At 40.8% G+C, this 19,355-nt stretch overlaps 1 protein-coding gene across 1 annotated transcript; it reads left to right on the top strand.

Moving 5' to 3' along the window:
- The first annotated feature begins 634 nt into the window (after nucleotides 1-634).
- LOC105832558 (tubulin-specific chaperone cofactor E-like protein) lies at nucleotides 635-19,309 on the top strand. The gene is made up of 7 exons (XM_036284014.1): nucleotides 635-1,041; nucleotides 12,169-12,779; nucleotides 12,923-13,325; nucleotides 14,983-15,152; nucleotides 15,427-15,535; nucleotides 15,763-15,867; nucleotides 16,568-19,309. Exons 2-7 carry the CDS (start codon nucleotides 12,181-12,183, stop codon nucleotides 16,718-16,720), a joined length of 1,539 nt encoding a protein of 512 aa, XP_036139907.1. The 5' UTR covers nucleotides 635-1,041; nucleotides 12,169-12,180; the 3' UTR covers nucleotides 16,721-19,309.
- The last annotated feature ends 46 nt before the right edge of the window (nucleotides 19,310-19,355 follow it).

Consider the following 19,355-nt stretch of genomic DNA (forward strand, 5'->3'; position numbering starts at 1 on the left):
TAAAAAAAACAATTAAATGTTTTTTATTTAACACATTAAATTGTTTCTTACTTTCCATACTCTATTCCTTATTCAATTTATTGTGTAATGCTTCTTATTTCTTTAATCTTCCCAATATTGGTCCTCTAAAAAATACATTACGTTCCGCAACGGACGCAAACTTTTGTAAGGGCTTCTCCCTGTTTCATTTGTCATAGCAAAACCGCTAAGATTTTTAAAATATTGAAGATATGAGGAAAAAGAAACATATCTAGAGGAACAAATTGTTTCTTTAAAAAAAAAAAAAAAAAAAAAAAAATATCGCCCTTAAACCTCAATTTCATCAGTTTTCCTGTTTAACGTTTTACGTGGTTGGAGGATTCGTATCCGGTAGTTTCTTGACGAAAATGCATCCTAAACGTAAAGGTGCATCCGTTATTACGAAAACACTCGTAACTCTCTCGCTGTAAGCGCGAGAAAACCCGAGCGTTACGCCGCAGCCAGTCTAGAAGTGACCGTTCGGCGGGACCGCGGTGGCGCGGCGGAAGTGCCGCGACCGTTCTCCAGCGCGGCGGCGGGACCACGTGACCCCGCGGCTGCGGGCATCGCGCATGCGCGATGCGGTCAATAATGTACTACGTCGGGGGATCCCGCCGCCTTCGCCTCCGCCTCCGCTGCCGCCACCGCCGCCGCCACCATCGCCACTGCCTCCACCTCCTCCACCGTCGGCCGCTCAGCTGTTTCTGTTTACTAAACAAAGGAGCCAGTTCAACGCTGGATGGCGAACGGCGCGTTCGCGCGCTACGCTACTCGTTCTCCGCTCGCGGGATCGACGCTGACGCCGACGACGACGACGTACGCTCGAGTCCGCGCGACGCCGCGAACTCGCTGACGTGACGCGCCGCGACGCGACGCGATCCGCGAAGGGATCACCCCCGGCGCTCGGTCCGTCTGGCTCCGCATGCGAAGGGGATAACTACTCGGGAGAGCACTGTGCGACCGCTCCGACTGCGACGGCGAGCGCGGAGCGGCGGCCCGAGGTCCGAAGGGCGCGCTCAAACAGTGAGTAAAAATAAATAGGCGGCCAGTTGGCCGTCCAGGGCCATCAAGCGGACGCTCCTACCCACCCGCCCGCCCGCCCGTCCGTCCCATCTATCCTTGACACGATTCCCGACTCGCGTCGGGATTTGACAGTCCCCATTCGGGATTACGTACTACGTTGCTCCGCCAACGGCAGCTTCCGCCCTGCGCCCTGCACGCGGAAGCGGTGCGCTCGGCCGCGACTCTCGTTACGCTCGTGTAACGCGCAACGCGACCGATGTCGCGTAATTACCCGTCACGTCGCGGATTCGAATACCGCGGCCAGAAACACGCGGTATGTTTCTTTTCTTCCTTTTCTTCTTCTTTTTCTTCTTCTTCTACTTCTTTGGGGAAACTCGCGATATGGATTCGATACGCTATCGACACCGTCGTTCGACGCATGTGTAATAGACAGCGTAAAAAAGATCCGACTCTCCGCGTGGGAGCCGTCCCGATGGACGGACTTGTTCTTTGCACTCGCGCGTCATCCGAGCGACGTAGACGCGCGGTTCTTTCTTCTATTTTTTGTTGTAGGAAGAGCCATCGGCTGATCGCACGCCCGTCGAGCGGTATCAACAATTAGATCTAATTGCAAGACGTCGCGCCGCCGGGAAGCGACGTAGAACTCACCTTGTTCTACAGGGTGATTCAGCTGATATTAACATCTCTCTCGTCTTTTTTTTTTTACGACAGTGAAACAACGGAGAAAAAAATTTTTTTACTAAACCTATATTGTCGTGCAATTATAATACATCTTTGTTGAAGCAAAGTTGATTTTTCGTTGTAAAATGAGCAAACGCAAAAAAAAGTATTAATTCAATAATTATTATCTTATATATAAACAAGAATATAAAATCTTCCTTAAAAAATTCGATAATCTTAAATTTTAATAAAGTATATATACTATATTTTTATTTCGATATTGTAATATCGAAATAAATTGTTATCTAAAGAGCAACATGAACAATATGATTGTTTTGATAATAATAACATTAAGAAATTCTGATGTTTGAAGATAAAATATATATATATATATATATATATATAATATATAAAATATATATATGTATTATATATACAGGGTGTCCCAAAACATACTGGCTCGTAAAAAGGTAGAAGGGATCAAGATGAACATAAAAGTCCAACATTGTCTTAGGTTAGGTCCACCAATAATCGAGGTATTAATTTTCCAAATTATGCGAATGAGAGCGCGCTGAGAGAAGAGCTCAATTCGCTCGAGCCATAACACTCTGTATATATATTGTTACTTTTTATCCAACATTTTTTTTCTCTCAATTCGATGAAAATTATTATATATTAAACAATAAAAATATATCTTTCTCTTGATAACTACATAAAACTCTGTTTGTAGGCAAGTTATGTCAAATCAAGATTATCAAATTTCTTAAAGATTTTATAATCTTTATCTTATAAATTATAGATATTCTTAAAGATTTTGCTTATATATGAGACAATATTGTAGGTTTGGGATTAATTCTTTCTATGTTTTATCGTGATTTCAATCGGGCGAAATTTTGCATTGACAAGTTTCATATTTATGAAAAAATAAACCATCTTTTGCGTGGACGAATTTTTGAATTTGTTGAAACATAAAGAGATTCTGGCCACAAGTATAGGCTTTTTATTCAGTACTGTTGTTTCGCGGGCATTCTCTCGACGGCAATGCTTTAAAAGTATTAAAAAGTAACACGCAGAATATATTAATAAGAGAAAAGAGAAAGAATGCGTAAAAACACGCGTACGATCGTGCACGGTCAATTTCTGTTTCTTACATCCGCGTTTTATATCCTTCTGTTTTGCAGTGGGTTTGGCTATCATCGTACTGCAAATCGATTGAACTATTTCCGTTCGTAGTTGCGGAGAAAAATTACCTTCCCGTTACTTTGGTTCATTTAAAACACCGAATACCGTTTTTTTCCTATCTTTCACCTCCTATCACGCATGTGATCTCTGACAGTTAATCTCACGTTATGCAATTAAGTTAACGTTTTTTGTCATAAAATAATGAAAACTATGTCTCCAAAGCGACATAATTAGGGTCATTCGCCGAGCAGAATTTCGCGGAATGTTGCATAATAGTTAAACGGAGTAGAAAGTAGACGCCTACGACTGCAGCTGGAATATGTCTATAATATATGTAATAGCTCGTAATTTTGATGATCGCATTAATAGTTCAATTTGAGAAATATTCCAAATAGACAACGCGTCGTTGCCTGACGGTCTTCATTGTATTTTCACGAGTTACGCAACTTTCAGTGAACATGTTTTACTGGCAGAGACGCGTCTCTAAACGCGCTAGATCAATTGCGTAATCGGATTCCGACGTGTCAGTCTCGTGTCGGCCGTGGTTTAATTGTTTAACGAATTCTACGGCTGCACTTGCACTGACAAAGAGACAGAGAGACAAAGAGATATACCCTTGCTCCTATGCAACCTTGTCGGTAAATCAAAAAGATTACAAGGTCGAGATGGAAAAGGGGATTCATCGTGTAATTACAGATTTCGCGCAACTCGATTTCCGATACGACTTAAAGATTGATGAACGCCATATATTTGAATTGCCGGGAGAGGCGATTAGTAAACTGCGTTTACTGTGATATCGGTTGTAATAAATCAAGATGAGTCACGGATAAGAAATAAGGAAAAACACAGTTTCCTGCATTTTCCCCCTTTTCCTGTTCCTCAAGATCAGACTAATCCATTTCGTACGGCGTACACGTTTACTTTTCATTTCTGACTAAATTATAAAATGAAAACGGTGAAAGTCGCAGAATGTGAAATCTGCAAATTTTTGGAGAGCGCATTTTAATAGCAAAACTACCGCGGAACCGCTCGCTGAAGTGTGATAATACGCAAATTATTCTGACATTTGCGACGGCATATCGTTTCGAAATGCGTAAGACTATGTCTGGATCTAATCGGCTTCACGTTCCATTGACAGCAGTCCTTTCATTCGCGATGATTTAATGCCCTTGTGCAACGAAGTCTATCGCGGCGCATTAAATAGCTTTTTGCATTCAATCTCAATCGGCAAGATATTATGTAAACAAGAAAGAGAGAGAGAGAGAGAGAGAGAAAGAGAGAGAGAGAGAGAAATACAACGTGGATGCATAATAATGTCTTTTAAAATGATAAACTTCACGAAGACATCCAGCGCATTCAATTGCCGCAACAAAAACAGCGAGATGTTTTCACAAGCTGTGGATATCATCGATCGTTACATAGAGATTAACGAAATTGATCATTTTTAATTCTTTCATGTGTACCACTGCAGTCCTCACCTTTACAGGAGACGTTTTCCTTTAATGCGACTCCGCTTTCTTCACTTCTGCACACGTGCACGGTATCTGCACAGCGCAACTCCAGTTAGAAGTAAATAAACTCTATGAAACAGAATTCTCCTTATTGAGGTCGCAATGTTTGGAAGATCGAAATGATAATAATGTGTTTGTGCAAAACATATAATCGTTAATAATACGATCACACGGAGAATGCTGAATCCTCGGGTATCATCAGACTTCTTTTTTTCCTGATTCGGAAAAACGAGCCAGGTCTTCACCGAACAAATTGCGGACTATAACCAGGTACAACCAGAACGAATATTCTCGTTAGTACGGGCGTTGAAGAAATCCCGCGCTCTGATACTGATTTTCCGCTTACGATAGCGTGACTTCGTAAGATTTTCTGCCGGATGAATATTCGAAACTTCCTGCTGCCGCTGCTCCTCACGGTGAAGAAAGTGGATTCCGCCTTGGGCGTTCTGGCAAAGAAAGCATTTGTTTCTAGCGACGTATACGCGGAGCGCGATGAAATTGAAATCCCGACGGATAACCCGTAGATAAGAGCGAGAACAAGAGCGATAAGAGTAAACGGTCATCGGGCAGATTATCGGAGAGAATTAATGCGCAATTACGGGGAGATCACAAGCGCAATATTTGTCGCTAAATATTTCATTGGCACCAATAAAACGCGATGTTATCTCGGGTGTAGCTCATACTGAGAGGGTATGACATTTACCTCGTTATTCTCGACGAGGCGAAGTAGAGCGATAGTAAATCATAATCTTTGATTCGCATTCGCTCGATACGATTGTAACGTATACGATTTGACACGTTGTGCCGCCACGCTCGACCACAACGATGGCCATTGTGGTTGTCTCCGTTGTCTCGCCCGTACGAAGGCCAACGTTTGATCTGTAACGTGAGCCGCCGTTAAAGCGCCGCAGCGCTCCAGCCGAGCTCAAAAGGGAGAAGTCCGCCGCGATATAGCGTATAGCGTTCCAGTGAACGGTTTATCCGGTATATACACCAGGTGTTCCAGAACTACTGCGCAGCACTTTAGCGGAGCACGATTTGTTCCATAAACGTCGGACCGTAAACACGTGCTTTGATCTCGTGTGCTTTAAAAATTAACGGGCTTCGTAAGCGGGAATTAGGGTCAACTTTTCCACGAGGAGTCTACCGCGGTCCGCCATGGAATCTAGAATTCAAAAAATGTGCAGCACTTCCTCTCTACGATCTTCTTTAGGAGACACTCTGTATGTGTATCTCCTTTTTCTCGTCGGCGTCGCTTTCTCATGCACATCGATTTAATTACCGCGTGAGGCTTAAGGAACCAAGAGAAAGGGAGCACACCGTCCAATTGTATACAAAATGTTACACCAAAGTTCAATGTATGACGAGACAAATCAGATCAGAAGATATCACTTATCGATTATTGCCTGTTGATAATGGCACTTGTTGACCATTTTTTTTTAAATCTGCAAGAAAACATTTTATTTCTTGAGAGAATTTTTATATTCACGAGTAAACTGTCATTTACATACAGACTTGATAAGATCGTCTGTTGAAGTAATCGATTCAGAGAAGACATTCCGCTATCTTGCCATCTACGCGACGCCATAAGAGACGCGAGTGATAAAAGAAGCGTGAAACTCGCGGTTTCTGCGAAACTCCGCCGTGCCGCTTTTTAAGCTTCCTTTTAATTTCAACGATTACGTGACGCATAAAAGAAATATCTACGTGCCGCCGGTCGAATTGCGGCGAGCGCGGCAGCGCCCGGACCTCGGTGTCTTATGCTGCAGCAACAAAGGCGCAGACAGAGGCGCAGGCAGAGGTAAGAAGAGATATATAGGTATACTGGTACGTGCATTCACAATGCGCTCTCGGCTCTCGGGTCGGCGCGCGAGCGGAGAGCGCTCGGCAACCTTGAGGAAGCGAGTAATATTCCGCGGCTCTCCTCGGCCTGCGCATTTGCGCAGCAGAGGAGCACAGGCGGACTTTCGTCAATGTGTTTCCCCATCGGGGTTTTGCAGACGCGAGGCGGAAAAGTGGCGTTCCGCACCGACGCGTTTCGCGCTTTTAGCTCTCATTTCGCGACCGGTGAAAGGACACGCCGGCCGCGCCACGCAAAGCTCCTCCTTCACTTACCTAATCCGCGTTATTTCATTTCCGCGATGGACCGTGCCCTCGGAGGACAAAAGGACGAGAAGGGCGAGGCAAGCAGAGGGGGCAGCACAATGTTTGCTGTGCTCTGCAATGTTTTGCGATAACAAATATCATTGTTTCTGTCTCTCTGCGCTTTCTTTGTCTTTCGAGTTAATCTTTTTTTTTTTTGGTAATACGAGTGTCCCGCAAAGTCTCCAAAGAATATTTAAATTTCATTCAAATTTTATTATTCTCTTCATATGTGTAGATTGTAATATTTCTAGCCGTCACAATTATTAAATTATTAAATCTCTGTTTGAACACGTAGATCTACGGCGTCCAATGCGAAATAATAAATGCTTAAATAAAAGGATTTTATTCTGTACAGAAAAAAAGTTCTAAACATTTTTAAAAACTCTGTTTGATAAACAATGTTTATTAAAATAACTATGAAGTCAATTATAACATCAATTATATGTTCCGTGAATTTTTTCTGATTTAAAAAAAATATTTTAAAGTAGAGGAAATAACGAAATTCACTCTTCTTAAAAATTCCCATCACTCTTAATTAAGAAAGACAAAATGGGCAAATACTTTTGAACGGTAGTGTACATGTGTTCACCGTGCCCGCTACATTCAGCCTCAGTTCCGTTTTTAGATTTTGAAGGTTTAGCGCGTCATCAATTGCGCACTTGAATTTACCGCGCTTTCACGCGGACCCTGAGAACTCCAAAGTGTGAAAAAGAGGTCGGAAGATAAATCAAGCTTAAACGTCCCATGCCAGACGGCTTGACAATTTGCCTGCGCTTCGGACCGATTAATTCATTCAGCAATATTATGTAAGAGAGTGACTCGACAACGAACTTTTAGGACTCGTTTTAACTGGGTCTTGTCCGAAGCTTATCAGCTCTTATTCCGCTTATCTCTCTCGAGGTTTACGAGGAATATCGCGGGGAAGGTCAGCCGCGTCTTTTCCGGCGCTCACGCACCGTGCAAACGCAACCCGACTGACCCACTGCGCCGACGATTCTCGCTGACATTTCGTAACCGTCACCACTGCTCGTATATTTAGCGTTACGTTACGCGTGGCCACGACGCACGGGAGAGAACGGGACAGCTGTAGGTTCACTTGATACCGTTCAAGCCTCGCGACTCAGCTGATTGCCAGCCAGCCGCTCGCAAACTGCACGCACTATAACTACAACTGTCTATCAACGTCTTGTTCGCCTGTTTTCTACGTACAATTCTCATTACGGCTGACCCGTAAAACTTTTTTTTTATATTAAGAATAAGCTAAAAAAACATCTAGACGTCGAAACACATTATGTCCGAAGTCTCTGTGCGTTCAATCTCTTCCGTACTTTAATTTTAAAAGTAATTTACAATATTCCTATTTTCTACGAAGTACGGATCTTTTGATGTATAAGATGAATTATCACATTGTGCCACGTCGCATTAATCTCTACTTCTACGTACTTCTATTGCCGCAACAGTCAGTACTCATATTCAATTATTTATTAATATTCTGTACACATTAAATCGTGACATTTCTAAATTATATAATTTTCATAACTTTTATAAGAATTAAAAATTTCTTTAATGGCTCTTACATGCATAGACTTCGACATCTCTAGAAAGTATTTGCACGGTTGTTTATTAAAAAAATTGTGTATAAATGTCACAACTAATTATAGAGCTCTAATTTTTCAAAGAGCAATTCGCAGGACAAAATTGTTGAAACGCGTGTACGGAGTGTTAATGCCTGACGAGTCACTTACATTTAAAGTTTCTTTATTTTAATATTTTTACACTGTCCGTGCGACAAAATTGAATGATACAATAACGTTTATTTTTTTTTATTAACGTTTTGATGTACGTCTATATTAAAAAAAAGAAAGATTTTATATCTATAATTTGCAAATCTTTATCCCAAATAGAGATTCTGCTCTAGATCGCTCGGGACCTCGCTTTCGGCGGTCAAAACAAAGTGTCCTTATCTTATGAATCGAAACACATTTGCAAGCAGCGTGAAATTACACAAAGGTAGAGAGTGAATCTTGAACTCCGCGCAATCGTGTATTCCGCTCCTGCGGCTTCCGCGTAAAATCGTAAAAAGGCTGCGTTTAGATCCACGCATGCGGCGTTTCACTCTTGCTTTTCCATTTTATTGCCGCGGTATATCGCGCATGTATTTGCCCGCCTTGTAAGTAAGCGTGATTTCACGGGCAAATCTAAAGAGCGCCGCGTTAAGCAACCATGCTCAGAAAATGCGCAATCGTTATCACGCATAAATTATATTCTCGCACGTGGAAATTACGTTACAAAAAAAAAGAAAAAAAAAGAAAAGAAGCACGGACTCTATACCCCCGGTTTTGCGCAAAGCTTCGTCGAAACCTGTTCGTCGATAATGTGATGTGTCATTGGCTGCGTATACAATTTTTTTTCGCGTCGCGCGCGCGCGCGTCAAGACCGCTCGAAGACGAGCAGCGCGCGTCAGTGTTTCTCGTGGCGGGTTCGCCTTACGACAGAACAGAAGGCAAAATCCTCAGAGAGACGTGTCCACCGACCGTTGCGGACTTTCGCGACTTTTGGTATCCCGTTGATAGAGCAACGCGCCTCCGTCACGACTCCCGTGTGCCCGTAACGCGGTGCAATGCACCAGGGTCTTGCTAGAGAGAGAGAGAGAGAGAGAGAGAGAGAAAGACTCTTTCTCTATCTCTCTTTCTCTCGCGCGTTTGCGCGCGCGCGCGAAGCCGCGAAGCGGAGAAAGTTAATTTCGCATGGCCGTTGAACCGATATCGCCGCTATTACGCTTAGGGGAAACGGAGAAGAACCGCGGTTAGACGCAGTTAGACCAATTTGCCGCTTCTAGGCCAGTCACGTCTTATTCGATTCGAGCCGGCCGCTCCACTCGACGTCGATCAACGCGGACGCCGCGCCGCGCCGTTTGCGCGCATTTCAGGATCGCCCGCCGATCGAAACTAGCGCATCCCGAATTAACTCCGGCGCGCGATCGCTGATGGTTTTGTGTAACCGTATGAGCTCCAGCGTTGGGCCGCGCGTGTAAAGAAGCGTGTCCGAATTTCCGGCGGGAAAAATGGCGAACGGGGTACCAGCTTTCGCACGATGACGTTTCGTTCGTTGCGCTTTGTGTTTGTTAGAAAAAAAAAAAAATATATATATATGTTACGTTTCTCCTCTCTTTTCTTCTCGTTAAACATATTGTACGATTTTTATCTCGTGCAAATGCTTTCTTTTCCTCCGGGTAGCGATTAAGTTGCCGCGAGCTGAATAAAATCTTTCAGAACAGTTAGAAATATCCGTGGAGCAACTTGTTCACATTACGTCGCCTATTTGCGATGATAAATATTTATGTAGGTCGCGAGAATTTACATTAATTATATGCGAAAACTGCTTTCCACCGCGGCGCGCTTGCGTATATTATATGAAAGAACGTAAATTAGTAGGACGCTTGGAAATGCGCGATGTATCGTAATCTCTTTCTTATGTAAACGCAATCGCAATTTGGCGTACGTCCAGCAAAGAAAGAAAAAAACGAAAATGGCTCCTTACGTGTTACACTACTCTCGCCGGACTAACGTAACAGTCTTCCGTTTTGCGAACGTGGCTCATAATCTTACGAGTCGTTGATCTATTACGCGGTCACAATTGTGTATTTTATCAAGTCTTAAAGTTTTATAACAGATACACCGCAATGTCAAATTCTACTCAATTTGAATTTCACTCATGTCGCTACTGCTTTTACTCAATAAATTGTTAATTTAACTAAAACATTTTTTTTTTTTTTTTTTTTAGTATTTTTGCCTCAAGTTAGTTGATTATTAGATACATAAATTTAATGTGTTGCATTTAATAAAGAATAATTAAATTTATTAACTTAAGTTAAATTAATAACATTGCTCACTTTGAAACTAAACAATTCAATTGAATAGGTGAATTAATTAGCAGTTAAGAAATTAAAATCAAAACAAAATGTTTAACTAAAGAAATCGGCTTTAACTTAATCCTTTATTTAACAAGGAGATCTTTTTTATTTCTTGTTCCAGGTTTAGATATATCCCCGAATCGTGTCGGACACTCGCTCATTATACTTTCGCAAGTAGAAATGCAAAAATCACTCTCCTCGATCCCCCGGATAATAACGGGAATGTTTGCCTTTAATCGCGCACATTAGAATCGGCGCATGCACGACGTTGCGACACGTGGAAGATGGTTGCACGGCGATCGTCAGTGAGGACGCATCGAGTGACCGAGTCTGCCGTATATAGCGCGCGTAGAGAGACGTTTATCGTCGATTGCGAAGACGCGGCAATCCGACTACGCATTAATAACTGTAATAGATCGGAAAGACCATCCGAATTACGACCGTCGTAATTGTCGCACGGATATATTCATCGCTCGAGAAATCGAGCGTGCCCGATACGTGGAAAGTCGTTGAAAACAACTTTTCTATATGACGCGATAATAATTAAACGCCCTAGATGGAACCGCAAGACTTCGAGTGACACTAAAGAAAGCTCTATTCACGGAGGACGAGCATTTAAAGGCGATGACATGGAATTTAATTTCAGAATTGTTATATGCTGGAGTGCTGCTCTACGAAAAGAAATTTCTCTAGTTCACTCGTTCCTTTACGTCTTGATTTCTATTATAAAAAAGGGCTCCTAGTGCAGATCTAGAATTCTGAGAAGATTCTAACTTGTTTGCTCGGTGAAATTATTTGATCCAAGTTAAGCATAAATTCAAGAATATCGAAATATATATCTTTATCCTTGTATGCGTTCTCGCGCAATGATCGTTAACTTTTCAACGATGGTGATTTTTCTCATTCAACATGAGTCCTGTCGGCCGACAGGACAGGTTCGGGATTGTCCCGGGTTGTCTCTGGCATGCGTGGGCGAGCCGAGAGGCGCTCACGAAGAATCGTTTTGTCGACTGCTAGAGAACCGGTACCGGTTCTCGTCCGCTGCGCAAAAAGACAATAGCGTGACCTTAGCGGATATGGCGAGACCAGATTCTACATGTCTCGAGGATGACCGGCTCGCCGGAGGTTTTTCCTTCTCCCTTTTCCCTCCTCCTTTTCTATTCCCGGCCGTTAGCGACGCCGCCCTGCGTTATTTCGCCGATACCCCGCACATTTCCTTGCATTTGCATTGCTATGTCGCCACTCTAAGAAAAGAGACTTTATATTCGAGCAGCTTGTGTGTGTAGACTCTCTATGTAATCTCATCTCTCCTTTAAATGGCCGCCTAAGTCTTCCCTGAAAATTACTCGAAGAAATGCATCTTATTGAATACGTTAAATATTTGTTCTACCGTAATTGTATGATGTATTTAATACAATCATAAAATAATTACGTCAATCATTTTCATTTAAGCAAGATGAAAAAGCTATAAAGATGAAGAGAGTAATAGTGTTTCTTCTTAATTGAGCAAACTGCTGCAATGAAAAAACTGCTCTGTAACAAGAGCTTAGTCTCAATCGAAGAATTCGAGATTCTCAAAGTCAAATACATATTGTAATTAAAATAACAAAAAGACACATTTTTAATGAAAAGAATTCAAGTCTTAAAGTTAACTTATATATATCATGCAAATTTAATTAAAAGACCAGGATAAGCAAGCCTCCCGTGATGTTCCAGAATGCTGTAAAAATGCCGTCGTTGTTGGAAGCGCTGGAGCTGAAGTACGGCAGTTCAACAACGGACTGCTCGTTGACCGACGACGAGGCGGAGTCCGGTTCACCCAAAGCCGCCCTGTCGGTGAGCATCTTCATCCCCAAGAAGTCTCCACGGCACACGGTGCCGGCGCTGCTGGTGCTTCAGGATTGCGACATAGAGTCGGCGGGCAATGACGACGAGAAGCTCCGCAGCAAGTGCAAGAACGTCGAGGAGCTTGACCTGGCGCAGAACAAGCTGTCGCAATGGACGGAGGTATTCGGCATCCTGCAGCACATGCCCAAGATCAAGTTCGTAAACTTGAGCTTCAATTGCCTTGCGGAAGTGCTGGACATCAAACACGGTAACTACGATCTTCTGAGGAACCTTGTGCTCAACGGTACCAGAGTGTCCTGGTCGACGGTGCAAGGGCTGGTGCAGCTTCTACGTAATCTTGAAGAACTTCATTTATCCTTAAACGAATACAAAACGGTGGATCTGGATCATCAAAAACCGGAGAACGTGAATCCAGCACTGAAGAAATTACACTTTACCGGCAATCCCGTGGAAATTTGGAATGAGATCACGAAGCTAGGGTAAGTCTCATGCAATGTCATTTTAAATTCTAATAATTAGAAAATCAATTAATCAATTTAATAAATAATGCAAAATAAAACTTATTGTATAAATTGTTATGCCGAAAGAATTGCATTGAGCGTTGTGTATTTGTTTTTTCCAGATATCTTTTTCCGAATCTAAAGAGCCTCGTTCTCGCCGAGTGTCCGATCAGGTCGCTCGGTTTGGAGGAAAATCGGAATTTGCCGAGCGAGGATACCCGCCGAGCTAAGGAAGAGGCCCATGGACAGGATACCGAAAACATGAATCACTTAGATGCAGATGAACACACTTCGTCGACGGATGAGACGGGAAACAGGATATTCGAAAGCAAGGTCAACTATGACAGATCTGAATCGAAGCCAGAATCTAATGGAACGACCATTAAATCGCCTCACGATCCCTTCAGGATGTTGAGGTTCTTGAACCTGAACGGCACCCTGCTATCGACCTGGGACGAAGTCGAGAGGCTCGCCAGGTTTCCCGCGCTAAAGTCGCTCAGGATCCAAGGCTGCCCGCTTTTCGAGGTGAGTAATCTCCGGTCTCCTCGGAAGTTAAAGAGTCTCGTATTTGTCGTTAAAAAAATTTTAAATGACACATTTTGATTTTAAATTATTTAAAATAAAATAATAAATGCGATTTTTAAAATAATGAGCATTTTTAATAAGAATTTTTTATTAAGAAAAATATATTCTCATAATTTCATAATAATTTTCACGAGTTGAGAGAAAATAATAATTTGATAGAAAATAATAATATCTTCAAGAATCTCTTAATGCTATTATTATAAGAAAACAAAATTATATAATTGTGATTTATAATTATATAATTTTGTTTTTATATAATTATAATTATGAATTTAAATAACTATTATTATGCAATAAAATGGAAATATAATACTTTGCTCAAATTTAAAATGATCAAATTCTTTGAAGAAGATAAATTATATGTAAACAAAAATATAATTTCTTACTTATACGAGTATATGAGTTAATTACTGTTAAATAGAATATATTAAATAGAATATATTACTTTTAGTTTGATACTAATGTTTAATGCGATTTTTTCTGTGTATGCGACACATTTTTTTAATGTAAAGTAAAAGAGAAATCTCGAGGAGATAAGAATCAGTATAAGACAATTATAATTGAAATTAATTACTCGCCACACATGGGAATAATATTTGTTACTGCGACGCAAAGTAAATTTATCCCATAAATGAGATCAAGATACACGAAATACGATACCGTTCTGAAATTGATAAAATCTATTTTCATTCTCAAAATGAATACATGAAGCACACTCGATAGATGGATTAGAGACATGTGTTTAATTCCTTACATCAAAACTGCAACAGTCGTTAGCGGCTACGTGAGAAATGGTTCTGGTAAAAGATGTTTATCCGTGGACATGCAGCAATTGAATCTTGGCACGTGTTCAAACAGACTACAAATTAATGCAACGTGGGTCTCCAAAAACAAGTTCTTGGAATCAATACATTCTCTGCAAACACCTCTTATATTACACTTCTAAACACGGTCGTGTTAACAGAATTTGACATTAATAAGATGCGAAAGTAAAGTGAAAGAACTCGTTGTTTGTGTTTAAAAGAGACCTTGTTATTTTGTATGTGAGAACCAGAATTAAATAGAGCTAACGCGTCACCGTGCTAATTAAATGTGCGTAACATAGTAGCCTTCGATTCAATGAAAAACCAGTTTTGTCGTGGAATGCGTTTCCTTTTCTTTAATTTATTGTTGTCTATAGTTGTAATCCTCCCCTTATAGAAATAGTCTTTGTCTTTGTATTTTTTAATTGATCAGAAAGCAATATTTTATATTTATATCTTGACAACATTGTCCAAACCTGTGTATCATTGTTCTAAAATTTTATCTAAAGAAATTGTGCAAGAAAATTATATTGTTACTATGAGAGATCCGTTCGTTCTAAAGCGTTCTGTAAGAGAGAGTTAAAGATATTGTATATCTTTTTGAAGATATCTGCAACTTCTTGTTTTAATTAATTCAATTTTGATATTTTCTTCTTCGATACAATTTAGTCCAACTATTTAATTCTGACTTGATCAATCTTCATCATATTTATGGATCATTTTTTGATTCATTTATATTAGATATCGCGAATTTTTGTTCACCGCTTTATACTGGTTTACTATACATTTTCCAGAGTCCACGAGAGTACACAGAACACGAGAGGCGACAGCTACTAATAGCACGGCTGCCGAACGTCGAGACTTTGAACGGCGGCGGCGTGATATCGTCTCAGGAGCGCGAGGACGCCGAGAGGGCCTTCATACGTTATTACATGGACAAACCGGAAGCTGACCGACCCGAAAGGTGAGTCTTGGCGATCGTCAAGCTTGATCTTGGTAGTTTTCTTTTTTTCCTTAGCTAATTAAGACTTATGCGCCAAACGAGTCTCGAATACCTTTTTAAAGTTGAATCTCTTTAACACACATTTAATACAAATTTCAATTTCTTCCCGCGAACAAGCCCCGTGTGGACGGTTCCAACTTTGCCCGAGCCTACTGGACTATTCTCGTTTCATGGCCACGCTCGCTCCCTTGCCACTCGGAAGAATACAACTTGACCCTCTTCTGTTGATTTTTAGATATTCCGAGCTCGTGGCTATTCACGGAAAGTTGGACCCCCTGGTGAACGTAGATTTGACACCGGAGAAAAGGGTCAAGGTCACATTCACTTACGGAGATCTCGTCGAGGTATTTAATTTCGTATCATGTTTCGTCACTTTAAACAGGTGTATCGCGTAACAGCGATACTTTCACTATAGTTCCGTAATTTTTTTCCGAACACGTGACTCGAAAAATAATTCAGTCAATATGTGTTCCTGCAATTATTAACGATATGCATGAGAGTATTACTATAGTAAATATTTTTTATTTGTACCTGATATATATAATAAATCACAAGGAATTCATAATTTCAGGTACGGTCTGTAGATGTATATAGAACAGTTTTCGAATTAAAAACCAAGTTGGAAAGTATGGTGAAAATTCCTGCCAACAGAATGAGACTTTTCTACGTTGACCAGGTGAGTCCTGTTCTGTCCTGTATTAACTAAACGACTTTAATATTGTTCGCAGAATGACTGGCATCTCGATCGATCCTTTAAGAAACCCGAAGTTGCGATATAAATCCCGCTATCCTTCCAAACAATCCCCCTTATCCTATATTCGTAATTTTCCGAGGTATAAGGCAACATGAACGCGAATTCTGAATACATACGTGAAATTTTGTGAGCGAATTATTAAGAGTACCTTATCTAGAAACAAACCCAGATAACCAAGCGTGATGTAGCATTTTGAGCAAACTAACGTATTACATTTGTTGTTATATATTTGCTATACATTTGCTGACAGCGAAATAAAACATTACGAATTCAGCAACACGATTACTATACGTGTAATCAGAGGACATTTTGAAAAAGAAAACGGTCAGTAATAATAGTATTTTATATTGTTTGTGATGTAACAGCAACATGACAACAACAAATAATCGATAACAAATTGAAACTGACACGTTGGTATCAATTTGTTATTGTTAAAAATAGAATTTATATTGGTTTAACCTAATAGACATAACGCTGTCTCACCTCGTTCCGAGTTAGTCAAAATTAGTTGCTGCAATTTTTGGCAGCATAATTGCAACATCAAGACATTTGACTATCTGGAAAGTTAAATACCGCATACTGTCAAAGAAACGTGAAACTAATTAATAATTAATAATTTTAGGAAATGAAGGCGCAATATGGACCAGAGGAAATGTTGTATCCAAACAAGCAACTCTACCGATACAACATTAGGAACGGCGACGAGATTATCATTGACAGCAAACTGAATCGATTTGCATCGACATCTTCTGCCACATCTTCCATTCGTTCCTGAAAAAGAACGACGAGTGAATCGTGAATCGATATCAAGGAAATCCGATAACTCTTCGGGTTCCGATCTCCTTATAGCCTCCGTGTTGCGATGCTCGTTGTGACAATACTGTTACAGATAAAGAGACGGCGTCGCAAACGGTGTTCACGTTCGCGTTTGTTAATGCCGCGAGTCTGTGAAAACCGAGAAATGTTACAATTTGAGAAAGACGATTCGAGAGCAAATGTTTCTTTACGTAAAAGTATAAGAGTTAAATGTATAGAATTAGCGATTTGCGGATGTTCAATGTTACTTTAAACCGCAAATATTTCAAAAATAATAGTGGGCAGATGATACAAAGGGAAATCGTGAATCGCTAAAAATTTGGTAATTTATGAGAGCCGAAGTTATCTAAGGGCAAGAAGCGTTTCTTCATAAACGGTATGTCTAGACATTTTCTGAAAATGGTTGCAAATTACAACCGTCAATGCACTTTGGTCGCAGCAAATGATCGTATGATCCAACGCGATTGTTAGATAATTATTTCTTTGCATAACAAACTCATTCAGAAACCTCGATGTAAAAACTTAAATCGCTACTAACGAGCCTGGTGTATAGAGAGTAATTAATTGTGTCCAGTGTACACGCGTACACGTGCTTAGATGGGTAGTTAGTCGGTTTTTTTTTTCTTTAACGCGTAGTAGTTCTCATTTGTCTTAGGAGACAAAGGATAATGAGAGAGCAGGAATGTACATAGCAAATTTCAATTTCCAGCCAAATTCAATGTAGCAAAGGAGATTAACGCCGTTTGCTCGATACGAAAGAAAGTGATAGGAGCTTGTAGAGAAAGATAATAAGACTCGTCTTAAGACGATGCCAACGACGATTGTGACGACAAGACGTTGCCGTTGAGACTGCTGTAACAAAGAGAGCGAAATATTTTTGTAAAGATCACGGACAATTACCTTCAAAGAAAGTATAAGATTTACCGTATCTCGTTCACGAGACAAACGCGTTTTGCTTCTTCTCGCTCGAGCACCGGGCAATGATAAAAGTGTGTAACGCAGTCGCAATCGAGTTTGCGCTCTGAGAGTCGCGAGAGTCGCTTGTAAAAGGCATGGTGAAACTTTACGCGAAATTTTTAAAAGTGCTTTAAAGAGTTAGCGGATTGTACTCATATCGCTGGTTTGCGAAAGCGTCGTCCACTTACGTTGTCATCTCGACAAGTGATCTCTGTACTCTGTATACTTACAAGTGAACACTTTCCTCTCCGTAAACTCCGTGCGTGAGATTAAAACGCACAGTTGTTACCAGCTCCTGAATCGCGACGTGAATTGTAACGCAGTCTTCGTGAAGCGCGAGAGAAAATTTGTGAAACCGCGCGGGAGTCGTATACGATTGAAAATACGTTGCTATCGTCTATTTTCGGTACGTACTTAACGCTACGAGTACAAGATCTTCACTTCATCGAATTTCATATCTTCGAATAATATCCTTTTCTCTTGTAATTCTTAGGTATTGAATTTGTGTGGCAGCATATCGCAATCGTTCTGTCGCGAGAACGGAAATCGTAATACGTTGACGACAGCGGTTGATATAGAGCTGATGTAAATCTCAAATGTGATAAATATAGGCAGCGTCGATTGCGATTTATGATGCGCGCGTATAATTTACGTGATATAGATTCGTAATCATTCTCGAATCTTGAAAGCATATCTTTTTTTCCCCGAATGCTATAAATACGTCTCGTTGCATTTACAGCTTATCTCCCCCGATTTAAGGCACGGAACGAGCTTGCGAAAAGAAACCAAGAAACGTTGCGTTGCATCGCTTTGTTTTTGAATCCGTCGGACGGTGTGTATCGGGTTTCGATTTCTTTTGCCCACAAGCAACGAAGCTTGCGGAGTCACTTAGTGCCTGCCTTTTACGTACTAGCAGTAACTTGGATACTTCTAACACTGCCCTGTGAATATGATAAAACGTAATTCGGGACGACAAGGTTCTCGGTATAGTAACGAGAAACGCAGACCGAATTCTTGGAGCAGCTAAAACTCCAGTATTGACCAAGATTCATCTTTGTATGTCGTAGAGTGAAACGTCACTTAAAAAAAAACAACATTTGAGTTCATGCAATTTTTCAAGTGACTTTTCACTCTACGATTTAGAGAATAATAAAATTTTATTATTATTGTATAGAATTAACAATGTCTTAGTTGTGTCCCAATTAACAAATATAAATATTCTGGAACGCTGTTTCGTTTGCGATCAGTGAAGAGTCAGTTAATGTTTGCCGTGAAATAGTATTGCTGCTGAAAAAATTTGGTCGGACGTTTCCCGGAGACCGGAGCAGCATTGCGATAGTCAGGGAAATGTTAACTGTAGAATTCCAGTGCCAGTGTCGCACGTTCTGCCTTCGCGGCATGGTTTAGTAAACAACGGAAAATGAAAATCAATCATAAAGGAGGACAAGGACGGAATGGTAGTGGGGTCCCATGACGCATGTGTCTAGTCTCGGAAAAGGAACTTTGCATTACTTTCATTTTGTAAAATACGATCCTTTTTTGTGCTGGCGCAAATGTACGTACTAACGAAATAAATCGTTTATATGATAAACGAATCTATCCTCAATCTCTCCTATATCTCTATAAACTTCTCACTG

The sequence above is a fragment of the Monomorium pharaonis genome, chromosome 3 (assembly GCF_013373865.1).
Source record: "Monomorium pharaonis isolate MP-MQ-018 chromosome 3, ASM1337386v2, whole genome shotgun sequence".
NCBI lineage: Eukaryota > Metazoa > Arthropoda > Insecta > Hymenoptera > Formicidae > Monomorium > Monomorium pharaonis.

Bases quoted from the DNA above. Each gene is read 5' to 3' on its own strand.
- LOC105832558 (XM_036284014.1), top strand. From the start codon at position 12,181: ATGCCGTCGTTGTTGGAAGCGCTGGAGCTGAAGTACGGCAGTTCAACA. The intron at 12,780-12,922 runs GTAAGTCTCATG...TGTTTTTTCCAG, and splicing joins AATGAGATCACGAAGCTAGG to ATATCTTTTTCCGAATCTAA. The intron at 15,868-16,567 runs GTGAGTCCTGTT...TAATAATTTTAG, and splicing joins GACTTTTCTACGTTGACCAG to GAAATGAAGGCGCAATATGG.